This window comes from Malaclemys terrapin, chromosome 4 (assembly GCF_027887155.1).
Source record: "Malaclemys terrapin pileata isolate rMalTer1 chromosome 4, rMalTer1.hap1, whole genome shotgun sequence".
Taxonomy (NCBI): Eukaryota; Metazoa; Chordata; order Testudines; family Emydidae; genus Malaclemys; species Malaclemys terrapin.
This window is the reverse complement of record NC_071508.1, coordinates 136,203,959-136,226,395: the sequence shown is the minus strand read 5'-3', so window position 1 is coordinate 136,226,395 and position 22,437 is coordinate 136,203,959. Positions and strand designations below refer to the sequence as shown.

General features: G+C 47.2%; 1 protein-coding gene across 3 annotated transcripts in view; it reads left to right on the top strand.

Annotated features, from left to right (window-relative positions):
* Positions 1–16,565, top strand: part of GPR132 (G protein-coupled receptor 132) — a 68,422-nt gene extending 51,857 nt beyond the window's left edge. For 2 of the 3 annotated variants that reach the window (XM_054027305.1, XM_054027303.1), the window contains exon 2: positions 12,864–16,565. In XM_054027305.1, the coding sequence (XP_053883280.1) occupies positions 12,921–13,955 (1,035 nt within the window). In that variant the 5' untranslated portion in view covers positions 12,864–12,920 and the 3' untranslated portion in view covers positions 13,956–16,565. Of the gene's footprint in view, positions 1–8,638; positions 8,722–12,863 lie in introns of those variants that run through there. The other variant, XM_054027304.1, reaches the window with a different exon arrangement.
* Positions 16,566–22,437: the final 5,872 nt, after the last annotated feature.

Genomic DNA, 22,437 nt, shown 5'->3' with positions numbered 1-22,437 from the left:
AGCTGGTGTAGAACTGGTTCCTAAAAGGGCAGGCGGGTGAGCAAACTCCAGTCTGCGGGCCACATCCGGCCCGTGGGACCGTCCTGCCCAGCCCACCTGAGCTCCCAACTGGGGAGGTTCCCCCAGCCCCTCCCCCGCTTCTCCCCTTCCCTCGCAGAGCCCCAGCGCACTGCGCTGCTGGCGCCAGCACTCTGGGCAGCTCTGCAGCTCCTGCCGCTTTAAGCAACATGGTAAGGGGGTGGGGCTGCGAGCTCTAGCAGCCGCGCGGCATCCTTACACAACTGCATGGTAAGGGGGCCGTGCCGGGAGGAGGTGTTGGATAAGGGGCAGGGAGTGGTTGGAAGGGGCAGAGGCTCTGGGGGGAGCGGTCAGGGGACGGGGAATGGGGGGGGCGTTGGGTAGGCATGGGAATTCTGGGGGTCTGTCAGGGTGGTAGTAGATGGGGTCGGGGCAGTCAGGGGACAGGGAGTGGGGTGAGTTGAGTAGGGGGTGGAGTCCTGAGGGGCAGTTAGGGTGGGGGGTCTCGGGAGGGAGTGATCAGGGGACAAGGAGCGGGAGGGGCTTGATGGGTTGCAGGTTCTGAGGGGGGCAGTCGGGGGCAGGACGTGGGTTGGGGGTCGGATGGGGGGGAAGACAGGCACATGGGGCTTGTACTCACCGCGCGGTTCCCTCCAGGTCTTCGGCGGTGGGGGTGGCGAGGTCTTCACTCGCTCCGGGTGAAGTACCTGCCGCCAAAATGCTGCCGAAAACCCAGAGCGAGTGAAGACCCCTTCCCCCCACCCGCCACCACCGCCAAAGATCCGGTAGGGAACCAGTTCTTAGGATTTTGGGAGCTCATCACTGCCAAGGTCCCAGAGCATGCAGACACTTATTTCGAGCATATGGAATAGGAGCAGGGCCGGCTCTAGGCACCAGCAAAACAAGCTGGTGCTTGGGGCGACACATTTTTAGGGGCGGCATGGCCGGCGCCAGAATGCCGCCCCTAAAAATGTGCCCTGGCTGCCCTAGCTCACCTCCGCTGCTGCTGCCACGGCGCGCGAAACAACTGATTTGCACGCCGCTACTCCCCCTCCCTCCCAGGCTCTCAAGCCTGGGAGGGAGGGGGAGATCCCGAGCGGCCGTTTCGCATGCCGCTGCTGCTCCCCCTCCCTCCCAGGCTTGGGAGCCTGGGAGGGAGGGGGAGAAGCAGTGCCCGCGCCACGGCCACTCGGAGTCTCCCCCTCCCTCCCAGGCTCTCAAACCTGGGAGAGGGGGAGACTCCGAGTGGCTGCGGCGCGGGCGCCACTTCTCCCCCTCCCTCACTCCCTCCTAGGCTTGAGAGCCTGGGGGGAGGAGGCAGGGCTGGGGATTTGGGGAAGGGGCGGAGTTGAGGCGGGGCCGGGGGTGGGGTAATTAAAGAACTGGGGGGGGGGCAGCCAAAATTCTTTTTGCTTTGGGCGGCAAAAATCCTAGAGCCAGCCCTGAATAGGATTATTCATCTACTTGAAGTTAAGCACATTCTTAAATGCTCTTTTGAATCATGGCCAATGTGAGCATCTTAGCAAGTCTCACCAGAAGGGTAGGAACTTACATGTGCTACTCTGGTTTAAGTTGTGTGCAGTAGACCCAAGGGAATAGAGAAGCCCCAGAGTGCAGCTACATTTAACTGGAACTGCTGAAGCACAGTAAAGCAGACAGGCTACTACTGTAGTGCCCATCTATGTCTGAAGGGACTCTCCTGAGGAAAGGCAATGATTACCTCACTAAAGATGACTTTAGATGCTTAGCCAGACTTCCAGTGCTTCTGAGGTTCACGCATCACTGCCAGAAATTTCAAATGAAAGACAGGAGGAAGCTGATAGATGTCATGTAAACAACTGATCTTGTGTAACAGCACACTTCTATCCCTGGACCTTGGAGCGCCTTCCTGTAACACCTTCGCATCACGGCTCATCTGTAACCCTTATAAATGCATCACAATGTTGACAGGCAGGCAAACTGTGTCTTTAGTCTGCACTACAATGTGGGTCTCCACTGGCTATTTTGTACTTGTTCCGTATGCAGAATGCTCACTGAGAGAACTGAGTGAAAAATTCATAGTCAATCATTTACTCAACAATTGTAGGCTCTTCTTAGGCAGGAGTTACCCCAGAGCTGCTGCTGACTTTCTTGAATTTATTCATTATTCTGAATTATTTGTCAAACACTTCTATAAATAACTCTGATGCTCCATCTTGTTTACAGCTTGTGTGAGTATTTTGAAATCTGAGCTGTCTAGTTCATTTTGATTGGTTACCTAGGTCACGTGGTATGTTTTTGTTTCCCTGATTGGATGGGCATCACTCTTAGGAACGTGATTCTGATGCAAGTACTCATGTTTACTCACTGCCTCTGAAAAATTTCCCCTTCAAACTTGACTACACCGCTACCTCGATATAACACAAATTCGGATGTAAAGCAGTGCTCGGGGGGGGGGGGGGGGCTGCGCACTCTGGTGGATCAAAGCAAGTTCAATATAACGCAGTTTCACCTATAACGTGGTAAGATTTTTTTGGCTCCCAAGGACAGCGTTATATCGAGGTAGAGGTGTATAAGGTTCTGAAACATGGTTACCTTAGACCTATTTGGTGACACAACACTAGTGCTTTGAAAGGCTTATTTCTAAAGGTGCACTATTTGTGAAAAGAATGTCCAGTGTGGACCTAAGCTTCAAAATGACATCAAAGATCATGGCCGAGAACCACAAAGGTATTTAGGCTCCATTGAAACCAATGCCTTTGAGGATCTGGGCCTGTCTCTCCAGAAGAGGCTTTTAATGGCTCATTTTGCTTTGCCTGCTCCTATACCAGTGCAAACAACTGTTCTTTCTTACCACCTAAGATTTTCTCGCGGACATTTGACAGTCATTTAAGGAGAACATTTATTGGCATCCGCTTTTTTGTTTCAACAGTATGCCCAAGGCCAAAAAATAAGCACCGCTATCTGCAGAGACCTAAATAGACTCAAAGAAATAATACACATCTCCTTCCAGGGCCTAGCCACAACATCCCCAAAACAGCTGGGAGGTATGGGGAGGAACCAGGGCAGTGATTCTCCCTCATTGGCTGACTGAGGAGGCGAAGAGAGCAGCCCACCCCTTCTGAGGAATGTCAGGCTGATCCAGGCACTATTGAGGAACAATGATTCCTTATGCTTCCATAGAGGATGGGTGACTCTGCACTGACCTCTACTCAAGGCTTACCTAGCCCTTGTTGTTGCTTTATGGCTTATTTTCAGCAGTACCTTGTCCATCAGGTCAATAGGGTGCCATCTACTGTAACCACTTCCTTCCTGTTTCTACTTTGCTGCTGATTCCTACGCTACACCGCAAGTATTCTTGGGCAGAAATGTGTCCTTTCAGTGACTAGCAGCAGGTGGGTGTAGGCAGTGCAGAAAGGTGACATTAAACAAACAACAGTTACTGCAACAAACATGCAAAAAAAAAAAGGCAGCTTTTTGCACTGTTATAACTTTAAACGGTCAAACTGGCACTGACTAGATTAGTGACCACTGTGAGTATGCAGGTGCACTGGTCTCTCCTGCTAGCTTGTTCCCTGCTTTGTAGTTTATTCATCGGCTGTATCTTGTCTTGGATTATGAGCTCTCTAGGACAGAACTGGTTTTGTGGTGTTTGTTCAGTTCCTGGCGCACCGGGACCTGCTACTTGATTGTGGTCCTTGGGTGCTGCCATACTAACAATAATAGACTCTTTTCTTTTTTATAAGTTGATCATACAGTATTTGTTCTGAGGTTGAGACCTTGTATGTCAACTTTCAGGCAAGTGTATATTTGGGACTTGGTCATAAATCACTAACTATGCCACAGTCATAAATTAAACCTAAATAATTAAACATAAATTTTACCTGGGCATGAAGAATTCAGCACCTAGGAAACTCCAGCTAGTACAGAATGCCGCAGCCCATCTCCTTAGCAACATGGGCTACCACAAGCACATCGCTCCTCTCTGCCGCCCTCTGCGCTGGCTTCCCATAGAATTTTAAATCAAAGTCATGATCTCGGTCCTTATCTTCAAGGCGATCCACAGCCTGTGACCAGGTATCTAAAAAACCACATAAAGCTCGGCGATAAAGACCATGGTCAATAACTCTGCTCCTCGTGCCCAATGGAGCTCTCTAGAATAAGGGTAAAGCTCATCTGAGCAGGAGACAGGGCTTTCCCGGAGGCACTCCCAGACTGTGCAGTGTACTCCCCCAGGAACTAAGGCCATCACAAACCTCACCACCTTTCGTTCCAAGTGCAAGGCGCATTTCTTTGATCTGCCTCCTTTAATATAAATATATAGCAACAGTTTTAAAAATATACCCTAAAACCCTACCAAAACAAGACCCTCCACTGCACACATCTCAGCCCCTGGGGAGAGAACAAATAACACATGACAGATGTGAGTCACATTGTGCTTAATGCACTACCGGATCTCAGATACTATGGCGATTAGCACAGTATAGGAACCTCTATAGAACAGCTTTGCCAGCCTCAAAACAGTTGCTTAGTCTCTGTAGATTCCGTCACAAAATCAACATTGCTTCATTGTCGAATCATTCTGATCCTTGATGTTCAAAAAAAAAAAATTTTTTTTAAATCCCTCTTGAGAGTATTTGGATCAACACACTGGAAACAGGAAGGTTCAACTCTCCAGCAAAAAAACATGAGGCATTATGGCCCCTGCTAGGGGCAGAGGCTAATCAACCTGATTAATGTAGTGGCCACTGGCTCCTTGTAATGGGGCGGGACTCACCCCTGCGGCGCCTCCTGCTGGTCGTCCAGGGAATTAGCTCGTCCAGCCTCCGCAGTGCCCTCTGCAGGCCGGTGTCCCGCTGCCGCTTGTCCCCCGTGTCCCTCCCAGACCCAGTACCCTGTTATCTGGGGTGCTGCCCCCTGGCAGTAACCCCTTTCCCTCAGGGTCTCCCCTCCCCAGGGAGCCCCCACCCACTATCTCCACCTCGCCTCAGTATAAAGCTACTGCCAGTCATTGTCTAGCCCCTATACCCTGGGGCAGAGTGCAGTACCAGCCTACTCATCACCGGCAAGGTTGGGTTTGGATCTGCTGCCTTTGCCTACCCCTGGGCTGCCCTCTGCAACCCCCAGTACTCGTTGGCCTTCGGCTAGGCCGCAGCCTGGGGCTTTCCAGGCTGGAGCCTCCCCAGCTCCTCTGCCTTTCCCCAGCCCTGCTCCGCTCAGGTCCCTGCAGCCAGGTCCCTCCCTCTCAGAAGCTAGAGGGAGTCTGTTAGCTCCTGGCTCCCAGCCTCTTATATAGGGCCAGCTGAGGCCTGATTGGGGCGTGGCCCAGCTGCAGCTGCTTTCCCTGCCACAGCCCTCTCCCAGGGCTGTTTTAAGCCCTTCAGGGCAGGAGCGGGTGATCACCCCGCTACACTCCTAATGCATATGGTGTGCCATGGTGTGCCAGCTCAGTTAGTTTGTTTCCTTTGCATAGAGCTGATTCTTTAATTCCTCTACAAACACAGCTGGGTTCCGATCCCCCTGCTCACACTAAGTAGCACCTTACCCCTCCAGCAGTGCCAGCACTACTCTAGGAGTAAGACATTTTGGAGTGAGGGTGTCAGAACTCAGCACACACGTTCCTTCCTGTACTTTGCCCACTCATTTGTCATGATTGGAAATTTATCTTCACTCAGACACTCCTGACAGCAAGCAAACCTCTGGTTGTGGTGAGCTACGCAAAGCTATATATATACACACAAACTCTTACATTCCTGTTACTATTTATATAGTGTTACAGATGCACATAGAGTTTTGCTACTCCGCTTACCGTCTAAGGGCCTAATCTATCCAGAGTGTTTCTACAGTTCCCATTACCATTGTATTTGAGTCCGTAAGGTAAGGCAGTGCTGTTATCCCCCTTTTACAGCTGTGGCACAGAGAGACTAAATGACTTGCCTGTGGTCACATATGAAGTCTGTGGCAGAGCAAGGAATTGCACTCTGGTCTCTGAAGATTAGCTCCCTAATCACTGGACCAACCATATTCTGTGGCAGCACTTACACACATAGTCCCAATGAAGTAAACTTCCTTGTGTGTGTGAGGTCTTGGCTACACTTGGCAAGTCACAGCGCTGTCGCGGCAGCGCTGTGAAGCGCGAGTGTAGTCGCGCCACCAGCGCTGCGAGAGAGCTCTCCACCTCTCCGAGGGGAATAGCTTGCAGCGCTGCGAGAGAGCTCTCCACCTCTCCGAGGGGAATAGCTTGCAGCGCTGCGAGAGAGCTCTCCACCTCTCCGAGGGGAATAGCTTGCAGCGCTGCGAGAGAGCTCTCCACCTCTCCGAGGGGAATAGCTTGCAGCGCTGCAGGCGTTGATTACACTGGCGTTTTACAGCACTGCACTCGCTGCGCTCAGGGGGGTGTTTTTTCACACCCCTGAGCGCAGCAAGTACAGCGCTGTGAAGTGCCAGTGTAGCCAAGGCCTAAGTATTTACAGGATCAGGAGCCAGATGCAACACAATAGATGGGAGGTGACATAACAGTGCCAGCTCATTAGGGAAGCTTGTGTTACTTCCGCAACTTTCCCATTAACCTTTTTAAAAAATGCTCATTTGCTTTTATCTTAGCTTTTTAAAATGTTGCAAAAGTAGGATGGATTCTGCTCCCTTAGACATCATTCCAGTGGTATATAGGGGCCACAGAGGAGACAGTGTAGAACTTCCCCCCCACACATGACTAGTGTAGCTATGTGCTGCTTCCCTTCTCAGGCCCCAGTGTAGTTGGTGGGATAGTGGGTGGGGCCATGCTTGTAGTGCTTGACGTTATGGGGGGATTCTGGGCTGTGAAGTAGTCAATAGGCATCCTGGGGAAGGCTGCCATAAGTTAGAGCAGCCCCTGAGGCTTCTCTAACTTCCCCTGAGGGGTGCTTCTGCCACCTTTGCTCTCTTGGGCTGCGCTTTCTGTGCTGCAGCTCTTTGGAGACATAGCACAGAATCGAGCCCCATTCCTGGAGTGGAGGTCTGACTACTCCAAATTTGCCTGGTTTAAGTGTAATTTCAAGCTCATACCAGGTATTTTGGAAAAGGGCTTAAGATTCACAAACCTTTTGAGCAAATGTGGCGCAGTTGTGAGCGGACCTGGTTGTTCTATGATATTGCCTTGAAACTATGTGACATTAATCAAACGAAATCAAGTGACACTCGGTAGCTGTAGTTGTATTTTGCTTTGAGATTTTGGCTCAGTTTGAACCAGAGTCTTGGGATGTGACTGCATGTGGATTAGAACCGAACAATATGAGCTCCTACCTAGCAAAACCATAACCCTTCACACTTGCCTGATTATGAGCGACGGTTGTTAAACCTCCCCAAAACAACAGCACCTGCAACAACAGCCTTCACTTTTGTTTGTATGGATTTTAAAAAATCCATGGAGAAAAAGCCTACAGGCCAGATTTTGCCTGGTCCTTATAGTGGTGTAGAGTCAGAGAAAACCCAGGAGTAATGGATCTAGACTGTTCTCAGTGATAGCAGATGACAGAACAAGGAGTAATGGTCTCAAGTTGCAGTGGGGGAGGTCTAGGTTGGATATTAGGAAAAACTTTTTCACTAGGAGGGTGGTGAAGCACTGGAATGGGTTACCTAGGGAGGTGGTGGAATCTCCTTCCTTACAAGTTTTTAAGGTCAGGCTTGACAAAGCCCTGGCTGGGATGATTTAGTTGGGGATTGGTCCTGCTTTGAGCAGGGGGTTGGACTCGATGACCTCCTGAGATTCCTTCCAACCCTGATATTCTATGATCCTATGAGTAAAAGGAACCTGCCTAAATCAATTGTGCATCCCACAGAAAGGCCAGGATAGAGCTGCTTAAAAAGAAAACATTGGGTTGGGGGGGGGGGCGGAGGGGGTTATATGGTTTTGGGGGGTTTTTTGACTGTTTTCAAACCTCTCAGCAATTTCTACCCACTCTGTAGAGATCCCGATGAAGATTTTTGTCAGTGCTTTCCAGTGGCTTCTTTTCTCCCCATCATAATTTTATGAAAAATGTAGCAAAAAAAAATGAAAAATGTTCACCTCTGAGAGCCAGGCAAAACAGCAGTCCCTGCATGAGGGGAGTGCAGGGGCTGCTCTGTGCCTAAGCCCTAGGGGTGCAAGATGCCCCAAAGGGGCAAGGGAATGGCAGGGAGGAGCTGGGGCCCTGTTCCTGACAAGCCCTTGTGCACTGAGCTGTAGAGCTAGCCAGCTGAGCGGGGGGGCAGTTAGCTGCAAGCTGTAAAGGAGCAGAGCAGTAAGTATGCTACCTGTACATGCCCAGGAGCTCCAGATGGCCAAATCTGACCACACTTTGGCTCCTCTCCAATCCCCTTACACTGGACTGTGTCTAGGTGGCCAGATGGAACGCTATAGACTAGCCTTTCTCTCACTCGCCTAGGCTAGGGTGGTTAACACTGATGACGTGCTCCATGTCTTGTTCTCGTCATTGGTGGCCCCACCAGGGTGCTTAGCCCTCCTGTTCAGAGCGCTTTGCTTTTCTTCCTTTCCTTGGCCTTCGCTTCCGACATTTGTTTACGTTCTTCTCTTTGTTCTCGTGTCTCTAACTTATTTATAAAAGCGAGGGCCATTTGCACCGTGACTTCCTGTTGTTTCCAAGAAGTGTCAGACAGGTGCTGCCCATGTTCTGATGAGGAGCCTGACTAGCTCCCTTACTCGCCTGAACTGCTACCTCACTTCACTGAAACGATTGGCTTCTCCGGGTGAGTAGCTGGGAACGGAGGGTAGAATCCAAGCCCTAAGTGAGAGCAACAACAGTGCATTAAAGGGCAACAGTATCTATAAAGGGTCCCATTCTGATTTCTCCCCTCCCCCTTGGTGAGTCGCACCTTACTCCATGAGTATCCCCATTGACTCCAGTGAGCAAGGGGACCACAGGCTGGCCCTACATGATGGCTACTTTTAGGAATCTGCCTCTGCAGTCCCCACTAGCACCTGGAGTTTTGCTTGTGCCTTTGCTCTTCAGTTTGATGGGGAGCATTTGATGGTGGTGGCGGCTTTGGGACTGAGCAGCGGCTTTGTTTTATTAAAGAGGCACCGTGGTTTAGGGCTAGCTTCTGATGCCCTCCCCCAGTGAGTCGTGCTAGGCTGTGCTGAAGTCAGTGAGATTTCTTATGGAGGATGGTGTTCTTCCCCAGGAATCAGGGAACCAGAATCTGGCTCCCAGCGAACAGGGCACAAGGCTGGCAGGTAGAAGATCTGGGCTCTACCCTCTCTCAGACACGGGCTTCCAGTGCAACTTGGGGCACTTCACCTCCCTGTGCCTTATACTTCCCATCTCTGATACTTACCTGCCTCCGTGGGATGTTATGAGAGTTAATTAGTTAGGATCAAGTTTTGCTCGGCACTTACCAGGGTGCACATTGTGGGGAGGGCAAGGACTGGGCAGAAGGAACCTCCCCTCCCTTTGCATAGGTCACATAAAGACCAAGCTGTAACGATGCTCCCTTTGGTGGGACACTACTGAGAGTCTCTATTCAGGACAAATTGCTTTTTTGCACTGACAAACAGCTCTTTCCCACCAGGTTAGAGTCCCCCTCCCCCTGGTCATAGCATAATGGGTTAAACACAGAAAACTGCTCAGAGTAATACAACATACCAACATTGTTATAAACTGGACTTTCAAGCTGATACAGTTTTCTGCTGTTCTTCCATTGCTTTTTGGACTTGGAGCTTAAGTCTAGCAGTTTCTTGTTGCATCTGGTGAACCCTCTCTTCAGCAGCCAGCTGTTTCATGCGCCTTCTACGAGCCCTTTCCTCTCTCTCAGCAGCTTCTCTTTCCAATTCAGCCATTCTTTCTTTAGCTTCTCTCTGTCTTTCAGCAGCTTCCTTCTGTCTCAGGGCCGCCCAGAGGATTCAGGGGGCCTGGGGTCTTCAGCGGCAGGGGGCCCCCGCCGCCAAATTGCCGCCGAAGACCCGGCCCTTCGGCGGCGGGTCCCGGGGCGGAAGGACCCCCCACTGCCGAACTGCCACCGAAGACCCGGAGTGGAAGAAGCTCCGAGGACCCGGGCCCCGCGAGAGTTTTCCGGGGCCCCCGGAGCGAGTGAAGGACCCCACTCCGGGGCCCCGAAAAACTCTCGTGGGGGCCCTGCGGGGCCCGGGGCAAATTGCCCCACTTGTCCGCCCCCCCCTCCCCGCCGCCGCCGCCCCCGGGCAGCCCTGTTCTGTCTTTCAGCAGCTTCTTTTTCCAGCATGAGGCTTGCTTCTCTCTCATTCGAATTTCTGCCAGTTTTTATTTATGTTCCAATTGCAGGCTCTCTCTCAGGGCTTGCAGTTTCATTGCTTCTGCTGATGCTTTCTGGCTCATGGTCACTGATCTTTAACCAACAAAACTTTCAATACCAAAATTCCACTTTGGATAGCGAGGAGTTCTGATCCAAAGCTTAATTCACCTGGTTCTGTGGATCCTAGCACGACTACGCCGCTGCAACAAAGCTGTCTGTGGCGGGACACTACTGAGAGTATCAATGCAAGACAAATTGCTTAGAGCAGGGCAGTTACAGCCCAAAGCTGGAGTTCCTTTACTATTAAGGCACCAAACCAGCCAAACAGAGAGGACTTCAGTTTTACCCCACTGGCTAACCAGAAATCATACAAGTAGTTCCCCCAGATACTCCAGTTCCCTTGTATCACCACCAGCACCCGCTCCTTATGGGGATGAATGGTTATGAAAACCAATACCCCAGTAAAATAAAAAAGGTTCTCCCGATCCCAAAGGACCAAGCCGCAGACCCAGGTCAATATACCAATCAGATCCTATCCACAAATCACACTGTGGCCAATCCTTTAGAATCTAAAATCTAAAGGTATATTCATAAAAAGAAATATAATTGAGTGCTAAAATTTGTTAAAGGAATCAATTACATACAGTAATGGCAAAGTTCTTGGTTCAGGCTTGTAGCAGTGATGGAATAAGCTGCAGGCTCAAATCAAGTCTCTGGAGTACCTCCACAACTTGGATGGGTCATTCAGTCTTTTATTTAGAGCTTCAATGTAGCAAAGTTCCTCCAGAGGTAAAAAGCAGGATTGAAGCCAAAGTGGAGAGGTTTCCAGGGCCTTTTATATTCTTTGCCATATGGAAGGACCCTTTTGTTCTTACTGTGGAAAATCACAGCAGCAAGGTGGAGTTTGGAGTCACCTGGGCAAGTCACATGTCCATGCATGACTCAGTTCTTTACAGATAGAGCAGCCATTGCTCACGTGCTGCCTTGAACGTTCCCAGGGAGGCTCCTCATATGTGGATTGGAGTCTCCCAAGGTCCATTGTCAGTTAAATGTTTCTTGATTGGGAACTTAATCTGAAGATTGTCAGTTAAGTGTTTCTTGATTGGGCATTTAATCTGAAGATTCCTTTATCAAGAAGCTGACTAAATGCTTCACTAATGCTATTTAAAATCAAACTCATTGAGATACAAGTACAGATAGCATATCATAACCAGCAAATCATAACCTTTTCATAGACACCTTACTTGATCTCCTATGTACAAGATTTGGTGCCACTATAGGATCTTGCTTGCAACAATGATCTATACGGTCACAATTTGTATTAATAATGTCACACAAGCAGATTAGGAGTCTACTGCCTCTCTGAATGTGGAGCATCAAAGAGATCTGGGGTGGGTGGGGAAGTGGTGGAGCTGTGACCCTGCCCCCTTACATACCAGCTTCTGGAGTGGGCCTGGCATGTGGAGGAAGCTGGATGCATTCCATCACAGGTTTAGAAATGCTTGCGGTTCCCGTGCACACCCACGAGTTCCGAGGCACAGTCTCTCATGTGGTAGTGCAGGTCCTCACCGTGCCCAATGTGCAATGGAGCCCTTAAAGTTTGTGAAGAGTTTGGAGCGCCTCCGATGGAGAGAAGCATTCCTATTCCTTATTGAACTAAAACAGTGCAGGTTGTACTCTGCGCAGTGAATAGCATGCTTCAGGGATTTTTTTAAAATAATGTGGCTAATTGGGAAACGGTGTGAAAATTAATCCTGTGTTATACATAACTGGGAAAATGACTGGTGCTCAGTGTGGCCCTGTATTGGCCATGAGTCCCCAAAGCCTCTTGCTTTCTCTGACACTTCTTCCTCCATAGGACATGGGTGCCATTTCCCCCCTATCTCCCTGCCAAAGCACTGGGACAGCAGGCAGCGACCGAAAAGCTTAAACAGGTTGTTATCCTACAGCTCCATTAGGGTTTGAAATCAGAAGTCGGGTGTGTAGGCAAAGAGTCGGGGGAGGGGGTCTGTTAAGCATATGGCACTACTCACGCTGCCTGTGGTAGCGCTGTGGGAAATGGGGAAAGAAACCTGATCACAAAAACAGACAATTAGGAGAAGGCAGCATCTTGTTTATGTCACAGATTCTCTGATTTATGTACTAGGTCCCAGTCACAAAAGAGTAGTTCTCAGATGGACCCTGTGGAAAGAGAGTGTAAACTCGATTAGACTATAAGCTCTTCGGGGCTGGACCCATCCATTTGTTCTGTGTTTGTACAGCGCCTAACACAAAGGGGTCCTTGGTCTATGATTGAGGCTCCGAGGTACCCCTGCAATGCAAACAGTACGAAGTCACAAACTCAATGGGCCTGATCCTCCACTCTGTTACAACAGTTTTTACTTCAGTGGAGTAGCTCTGGTTTAAAACCACCTGCAACATGGCAGCATCCACAAACTCCCTATGAGCTAGCTTGTGTAACTGTCCTGGTGAGCACCCATTCACGTAAGCAGTGCCAGTGAAATCAAGGGGAGGAAGGGCTGCACAATCTAGCCCTCTGTTGTCAGACCATTACCTTTACTGTCACATTTTTAACAGTCTTTTACAGCTGCTAACTTTCCATCGTGTCTTTTGATTCACAGGAAACACAAATCGGGAAAAGCTATCCTGGGGTTTCTGCACACCGCTGCGTCCCCATAATGAATGAATCCAGCAGTCCGGAAGTCTGCTACCCACCAATGCCCTATGAAGACAGCAGGAGACTGCTGGTTGTGTGCTACAGTATTGTTTTTGCTTTAGGCTTGCCAGCGAATTGCTTTACTACATGGCTAACATTTATACAAATCCGAGGGAAGAACGTTCTTGCCATCTATATTTTTGGCTTATCGCTGTGCGAGCTGATGTACTTGAGTACCCTGCCCCTCTGGGCTATCTATGTACAAAACCAACACAGATGGGAGATGGGGTCAATGGCTTGCAAGCTAACAGGATATATCTTTTTCTGCAACATATATATCAGCATTCTGCTCTTGTGTTGCATTTCTATTGATCGCTATGTAGCAGTGGTGTATGCTTTGGAATCCAAGGGAGCAAGGCATCAGAGAACTGCAATCTTCATCACATTCATTCTCTTTTCTGCAGTTTTAGTAATCCACTGCCCAGTATTTATTTTACAAGATGGCGAGCAGACTTCAAACCGTACAACCTGCTTTGAGACTTTACCACTCAACTTACAATTGGCTTATTTCAACTTTGCCAGGTTCCTAATTGGATTTGCCATTCCTTGCACAATCCTCATTTTCACAAACTACAGAATTTTCCAAAGTACCGAAATAAGCAACAGCTTGGGAGAACGCCAAAAAGCCAAAGTGAAGTACTTGGCTATGGCCGTCATCACCATTTTTCTGATCTGCTTTGCTCCCTACCATTTGGTGCTCCTGATAAGATCCATAAACTTTCTTTTGCATCAGAAGGACTCATGTTCATTTGAACACCACATATATTCTATTTCTGCGGCATTTCTGTGTTTATCCACTGCTAACAGCGTTGCTGATCCAATCATCTATGTATTGGCTAGTGAACATGCTAGAAAAGATTTCTACAGGAGTCTGACAAGATGGAGATATCCGTCATCCACCAATACCAGCCTCAAGTTGAAAAATTCAAAAGAATCACAGGAAGCAGCACAGACATCGGAAAATTTAAATTTGACCACACTTTCAAAGGAACAGTAGAGGTTTCAACCATCAACAGTGCTTTAATGAGGGTTCTGCTGGCAGTGATTAAAGTGTCCCCCAAAAGAGATGGAGGTCACATGTTTGGGGCATCACAACATCTTGATATGGCTTTGTCACAATGCATGCATGTCGGAGGAGTACTAATGCCTATCAGAAGAGGGATCTGCTGTCTGCCTCCCAACTTACTTAAACCACAGCCCACCAGTATTTTCATTCTAAACCACGCTTTGCAAGGAGCAGCTACTGTCAATTGACTGGTTTCCTTAAAGTCAAACTAAAATTTGACAAATTTATTCTCAGGGCTCAATCCTTTTCTCGTACACTTTCAGCACCAATTTTAGCTTCTAAGGGGACTTTGTAGTTCTAATAGAAAAGGAAGATCTCAGGGTTTACATGCATGCAGTAGCATTTGTAGTTAAACACTGGAAATGGTAGACCCAAATTAAAGCCCTGTAAATATTTCTAATAAGCTTTAGACATTTGGATTTAATTTACCTGACATCATCAGGGGAAGGCAGAAATCAAGAAGAATTCCTTGCCTTAAGAGTTACCATAAATTACCAGCTTAGAGCATACAGATAAAACCCCTGCATCAAGCTACTGTACAGGTCTGGAATTCATGGAAATGTATATTTCAAATGTTTGATTCTTTATGTTTGTTCAAATCTTGTACTGTACTTAACAAATCTTGCAAGACATAGCATTTAGTACATTTATGACTATTTTTGATAATTCCACCACAGTTTGTTTCAACTTGAACCTTACATCTGCAGGGTTTGGCTTGGCATCAATCCCTTGCAAATAGAACTGCAGGGTCTAAGTTGGGAGCTGATCCTTCAGTATTAGTGTTTAGTCCAGATCCTAGCAGATAGGAGTCCACAGCACTGTTGGCTGCCTTATTAACAGCAAGGTATTGAGACACTGAGACTGATCTACCTTCTGGCACTTCTTAAGAGCTCCCCAGGACAAGGTAGTGGTATACTGGTGAGATGGTGTTGAGAAACGTTTATTACTGCTGGCTACACTGTACCTGTGAATAAATGGAGATATGTACTGTCCAGTGCCTTCAATCCAGCATAGCTCATGAGGACAAATTAAAAACAAACAAAAAACTAAACCAAATAATTGTCAGATGGCAGCACATGGCCTGTGATAAGATCTCACGCCTTTCAGACTCTTACAGAACCTAGATAAAGTGGGCAAAAGATGACAAGAAATCGTATCTTGAAACATTCTTAGTATTTCTTTATTTAAATTAGACTTTCAATGTTCTTATCAAATACAGTAATGTCGTTGTAATTTATTTGTACTGTTGCTCCAGTATTTCTTTTATTTAATTAATGTTACTTTTTTGGACTAAACCAGAATCAGATATAAAATGGTATCATTCTCTATTCTTTTTTACATTTTGAAAAAGACATCTTTGAGCCAGCAGGACTTTACCTGAATTTAGTAATATTCAGGAGAAGATGAAGTCCCAGTGGTGCAGATTTTGGATCCAGGCATCAGAACACTTACTTGAGCATGCATAGGGGTTTTTGAAAACAGTGGTTCAAGGGAGAACACTAGATTTGTTTATGGGTAAAGTGATTGCTCAAGGGAGTATACCAAAGTTGTTTTGTTCAGGCTAGACAATGGAAGCTCATCATTCCTCGCTATGGGCGGTGTTCCTTGGAGGGAGCTCATAATGCAGTTAGGGAGCGTCACTATTTTAAATACCAAGGAAGGATTTATTACTAGAATTGGTCTGATAACTACTGAGCTGGGTGTGTGCAGGCGTGGGTTCATTAACATCTGGAGCAGAGATTCCCCCATCATGCAGTGCTTCCCTGCTTTTTTGGACTCAGAGTTCCGTGCAGTTTTTGCCTTGGAATCTCTGTTCTCCATTCTGTATGCTAATGGAGATGCCTCCCTATCCCATCTTCGATGCAAATGAGGCTAGGGGAGTTTCCTTAAACCTGTCACCCTTGTCCTAGGGATTTAGGTGTGTCTCCCATTGCCTTTCCATTGATTTTTGTAAGTCTTTCTTCTGATCAGTTTTGGTACAAACAGAGGCTGGGGGTGGAAAGGTCTTTCATGAGTCAGACAGCTGGGTACTGTGCCCTGGTTCCCCAAGAATACAGAACTGCTAGGTAACAGAATGAATTCTAATGTGTTTCTTATTAGCAATGTTGTTTTCCAATCCTTGTATATAGACACAAGAGATTAAACCTTCCGCAGATTTATGACTTGATTTTTTGGAAATTGCTGAATACCTAAAATTTCTCATGAAGTCTTCTGAAAATCAGGCCTTCCATTATTAACAAATAGATACAGTGTTGCTGGGAAGGGACCAATACCAAGAGAGGAGTGGCTGGCTCACTACAAAAGCAATTTTCCCACTCTTGGTATTGACACCTCCTCATCAATTATTGGGAGTGGACCACATCCACCCTGATTGAATTGGCCCTGTCAACCTTGGTTCTCTACTTGTAAAGTAACTCCCTTCTCTTCATGTGCCAATCTATATTTATGCCTGTATCTGTAATTTTACTCCATGCATTGGAAGATGTGGGTTTTTTACCCACGAAAGCTTATGCCCAAATAAATCTGTTGGTCTTTACGGTGCCACCGGACTCCTCATTATTTAAGTTTAAGACATTAAGGCTGAGATTTTCATTCACTGAAGGGATCTGGCCTCCCAAATCTGATTAAAATCAATCGGAATTGGGCATCCGCATCATCTGCTCGTTTTGGAAATGTCAGCCTGATGTATTTCTGATGGTAAAGCTGCACTGAACTGAAATTAAAAGCTGGCTTCCAGTTACTAACATTGGAGCTGGCTTAATGTCATAAATGCAGGGGCATGGATGTTACAAGGGTCTCATCCAACGTCCATTGAAGTCAATGGGCATTGCATCAGGCACTACATGGATCATTCAAACCTCCACTTCTCTTCATAGGCACAAAAGGGGTACTGTATGCTTCAGCACCAAGACATTTTATCTCCAAATGACTAAAAATATCAAGTCCAATGAATTGCTGGGTCTTGTAATACAAATGCAAGGATGTGTGACCTCGCTATTTATCACAAGTTTCTAACTATGCCTTATGGACTCCATGACCTAGACAAAAAGGGGAACTCAATACAGGGCTCTGTTCCATTCAAGTCCCCAGCATGGCAACACTCAGAAAAGAGGAGCACTGGAGATTTGCGGCGATGTGCATTTTTCCAGCCTTTCCTGCTACGGGGTATTGCCTAAAAGCCTACAGGTGCCATTTCATCTTAGGGAGGAAGATTCTACTCCCACCTCCACACACACACACCCAGCGTTCAGCACAGCTACTTGGACGTGACCCCCATGTGAACCTCCAGACTGCTAGACTAAGCCTGAGTCTGGAGACAAGTTGGTGAGGATATAGCATCAGTTTTGGCTCTGTTCCTGAAGAAACCTGGATTTCCCTGTAACTGCTCTTCAGAGGTCCAATCCTCCATTCCCTGCACACCCATGCTTCCCACTAAAGAGGGTGAGAGTTTTTGGTGTACAACAGGGGCCACATTCTGAAGTCCTAAGTGGTTTTTAACTCAATCTTTACTCAAGCCTAATTCCCATGACTTGATTTGGCCGGGAAAGATAAACCATTGCTTTGGCTGCGTTGTTGCCCAGACGTTCATAACATGACTGGAAGATGAGAGCCTTGGTGGTGACTGGAAGCATCTCTGGTGAATATTTATTAACATGAATCATTTCTTACTGGTAATTAGAGCTGCTCAAATAATTCACTGCAACCAATTTATCTGACTGGAATTTTTTCAGTGACTCATCAGATTCTTTCAAAATAATCAGCTTATTTTTAGCCACTTTTTGTGAGAACATGAAAAACAGTAGACTATTTAAAACTTCCATGTCTTGGGCTTCAGTGTGTAGATATTGTTACTGCTAAGATGTTTGAAAAACTAAGCAATCCTTTCCATAGATGAATTGCAGTATGAGCGATACTTTTAAACTCTGCCTTAAAAGGTATTATTACATGCAATATTTGTGTAGTTGGTACCTGAACACGTTTAACAGGCAGGAAACAAACATGCTATAATGAGCGTGAGCTCAAACTCCTTGATGGCAAGATAGGAGATCTTGTAGTCTGTGGTTGCTGTGCTTGCGGCTACCCCTGACTCAGTGTCTGAGAGCATTTTTGCATGGCAAAACTCTCTTCAATTCAATAAGTCTGTGAAAACTAACTCAGGGCCAAGTTTCCAACAAGAGTCTCTAAGCTCACACCTCCCATGATCCCACACAGGCTGGCCTGTGTTCTTTTTTTCAGCGACTCCAAGTAATTCTTTCATGCAGCAATTTGATAGCTCTTCTTCTTAACCACTTTGTCTTCCTATAGAGCATGGGCTAGCCTTCTTGATGCAGCCTGGAGTGGGGAGCAATGCAGAACCTTCCCGCCCCAGAGACTGCTCAAAGAGGAGTTGTGTCTCAATGAGATGCAGTTGCCCTTCAAACCTCCTGGTGTGCATGGGGAGTGTGCCGGGTGCAATGTCCTCTATGTTGCAACTCCCAGCGTGCCCAGATGGTTCTGTGGTCAGGATTTAGGGCTGCTGAGGACATGGCCCTGTCCCTTCCCCATCCCTGCTGGGGTGATATGCACCCTGAAACTAGGGTGACCAGATGTCCCGATTTTATAAGGACAGTCCCGATATTCAGGACTGTGTCTTATATAGGCTCCTATTCCCCCCCACCCCCTCGCCAACCCCTGTCCCAATTTTTCACGCTTACTATCTGGTCACCCTACCTGAAACAAACATAGCAGTCTCTCTGGTCCCCTTGTGCAATTAATCCTTTTACAAGAGAGGGGACCACCTTGCCCTGTATTTGCACAAAGGCCCAGAGGCGGATTAAGATTTATTGGAGCCCTGGGCACAAAGAACCCCTGACACAGGTTACCACGCCCTGTTCCTCCTCTTCCCCCCCCAAGGCCCCGCCCCCTTGGCCTGGCCAGAAACCGGGCTATGGTAAGAGCTGCCCAGGAAGCCCAGGCCACTGTGGGGAGCCCCTGACCCTCCATGTGCCCTGGGCAGCATGCCCGGGGGGGGGGACACAGGCTGGGGGCTGCTCTCGAGCACCCTGGCCCCTTGCCCAGGGCAGCTGGAGGGTTCAGCGCTCCCCACATCTGCCTGGTCTCTCTGGGTGGCTCTTACTACAGCCTAGAGTGATCGTGTGCCCTGTTTTAGCTGAGACGGTCCCCTTTTTAAGCACTGCCCCGAACGTCTTGACTTTTTTGCCAAAACTGGGCATTTGTCCCGATTGCTCTTGCCAACTGATGATCAGGTGGCAGAAGCAAATGGGACAAATGCCCAGTTTTGCCAAAATGGGGTTGGGGGGGTGAGTGGAGGGGCTTGGGCCAACTCCACATGGAGGACGGGGGAGAGGGGCTTGGGTCAGCTTCATGCAGGAGAGGGAGAAGGGAATATGCTCACCCTACCACAGCTGGGCTCCGGCTTCTGACCTTGCCAGGGGCCAGAGCCTCAGGGGAAGAGAAAGAGCAGGGCAGCAGAGCCCCAGGGGGAGAGGAGGAGCAGGGGGCAGGGTCAGGGCTCCAGCTCTCTTGCATGGGCCCCCAAATTGGTCAGGGGCCCTGGGCACAGACCCTGTGTGCTTGTGCAGTAATCAGCCACTGCAAGGGCACAAACTAACCCTATAACATCCAAATTTAAAAAGAAACTGACATGAGCCGTAAAAAGCAACGCTTAGCTGAAATATTATTTGACACTTTAACTGGAGCAGCTGCTCTCATCACTAGCAAGGACAAGAACCTTTAACTAGGATTTTAAACTAATCATTTATGCCTCGTCCATCTCATTTATAACTGTTGGGGGTTGTAGTCAGATTTTCGACCCTTCCAGCGAGTTTCACAGATATGAAGCAAAAAACAAAAAAACAACAACACGGTTTTGCAGAAAGGCTAAACGTTTGCAGAGCGATGAAGGTCTAAGATATGAAATGTGGTAAAAATATGTCACGGAACATCATGTGAAACCCAAATGCTATGCACAAGCGGTCAGAGGCAGCTGCCTTTTTAGTACCGGAAAGAATGCATCTCTTTTGGAGGCCTCAATACATAACAGGGCCCAGAGCGGGTCTATAACCAGAAAAGATCAAATCTATCAAATCACAGGATCTTCCCCTAACATTTTCTTGAGAAAGAGATGGCATTTGAGTGTGCAAGGCACAGGACAGCCATTACACACTGGTGAAGACCCTAACCTTGCAACCACTAATGCACGTGCTTAACATTACAAACGTACATAAAGTTGCTCACAATCTAAATCAGTCTGTGCTTCAGCTCCCCATTTGTAAAATGGGGATAATAATCCTTCCTGTCTCCCACCCTTTGTCTGTCTTGCTAGTTAGACTGTAACTCTCTTTGGGGAAGAGAGTGTCACTTACTATGTGTTTGTACAGTGCCTAGCACACGACAGCTCAGCTCTTAGTCGCGGCCTCCATAAGCTACTGAAATGCAAATAATAATGTTTCAGCATTTGCTGGGACAGGTCCAGAGCAAATTGTTTACATCAATTTTTCTGGGACAGTTTTGGAACCTGTTAACTTTTCTGGAACTTTGGGAGCTTTTTGACCTTCCGAAGGTGATTTTGGGCCTATTTCTGGACCTTTGGGGAATTTTCTGAAATGCTTTTTAATCCTACTTTATAAACTTTTTCTGCACCTTTCTGGGATACTTTTAAGGCACTTCTTGGCCCTAACATGCTCCCACAATCAAAAGAGTAAATTAATAATGGCAGTATGTATGTAATGTCTGCAACTAGAGTATAAGCCCTCTGGGACAAGTGCCTGTGTTCAGTAAGACAAACAGGACACCATTGGCTGCAACACAGCTAATGACCAGTAATACTAATAGCATCTACCATTATAACTCCTGTTCACTTGTGGGGGCAGCTCAGGGTGTTGGCAAGAATCTTTACAAGCCTGAGTGATCTGATTGTCTGACAAAGCCTCTTTCCATCTTCCCCCACTACAGCAATTAAGGTAGGTGGGAGGCACCTGCTGTCAGTATGGGACTTTCTGAGCAGAGGACCGTGAGCCTGGATGGCTTTGACAGCCTGTAGAATCCCAGGCCTAGCAAAGTTTAAGGGCATCATCTGCTATGCATTCCTCTGTTTAACTTTGGGTTGATTTGTTTGCTTTGTGAACATGTCTGGTGGTGGCAGCAGTTTAGGCTAATACTACCCACTGCAGGTAGCTTTGTTTACTGCATGATTCAAACATTTGTAAGTAAGCATCCAAGAAGCCATATTGATAGGTGCTCCATGAGCTATTGAAATACACCAGGTCATTTCCCATTAGCGATGCATAAAATCCTGTCTGTTTCTTTAATCCTTCCCTTCAACTCAAGGCTTTCCTTGACAAGAGTTTTGGTGACTGTCGGGGAGTAGTACATTTACTGCAATTTAGGAGATATGTTTGCAGCGTTAACAGGAGTATCTTCAAAGACTGACACCTAAACAGTATATACAAATCAGCTACCACTAATCTGACTACTGTACAAATCTAAAACAAGTATTTCTCATAATTACTCAGCTTAATGGACCCTGATCTCCTGAGGTTTAATTATGGACGTCATGATATACATATGTAGGGGTGGGGAATAGCCCAGAATAAAAGGGGAAGTGAAAGCCAGAGCACCCTCCGTAGGACAGGGAAGAAGAAGTCTCTGCCAGGTCTGTGGAGAGATGGATGAAAGTCCTGCAGGTCAATTAGAAGGGGAGATTTACCAAACCCTACTGCAACAGAAGATAAGGCTTTGGGAGACCATTTCCAGTACTTCTGGGAACTCCACATACCGCATGGGGCTTTGTAAATGCACTTTCCCTTATGACTCAGCCAAGGGTCTTCCCACGAGTTAACAGAATTATTATGTCAGTGTTTCTCTATTCAAAAAACCACATTGTCTGATTAGAAATTTCCCTCTCACATGATGAAGTCAGTAATTGTAATAAGGTTTTGGGCTTTGTGCTGCCATGTTATTCAATGTCAGATTTAAAAATGTTATTAAAGCTAAGGTTAAAAAAATGATATAGTACACAGGTTAAAAAAAGAGTGTCTGTACATCTGGGCATAGTGCTTAGATTATCCACAATACAAAGTTTGTTTTAAAAAGTCATAAGATACATATCGTGCATAATCAGCAGTAACTAGGGTGACCAGATGTCCCGTTTTCAAAGGGACAGTCCCATTTTTGGGATTTTTTTCTTATATAGGCACCTATTACCCCCCACCCCCATCCCGTTTCTTCACAGTTGCTATCTAGTCACCCTAGCAATAACCCAAATTAAGGAGAATAAATTTAACAATACTGTTTAGATATTAGAATCCAAATACTCGGGTACAAAACTCATACAGAGAGTTGGGTGTAGAAAGCAAATATAGGAATGAATGTAGATTGACTCTCAGTAATTGAGTATTTAGGGTAGATTGTC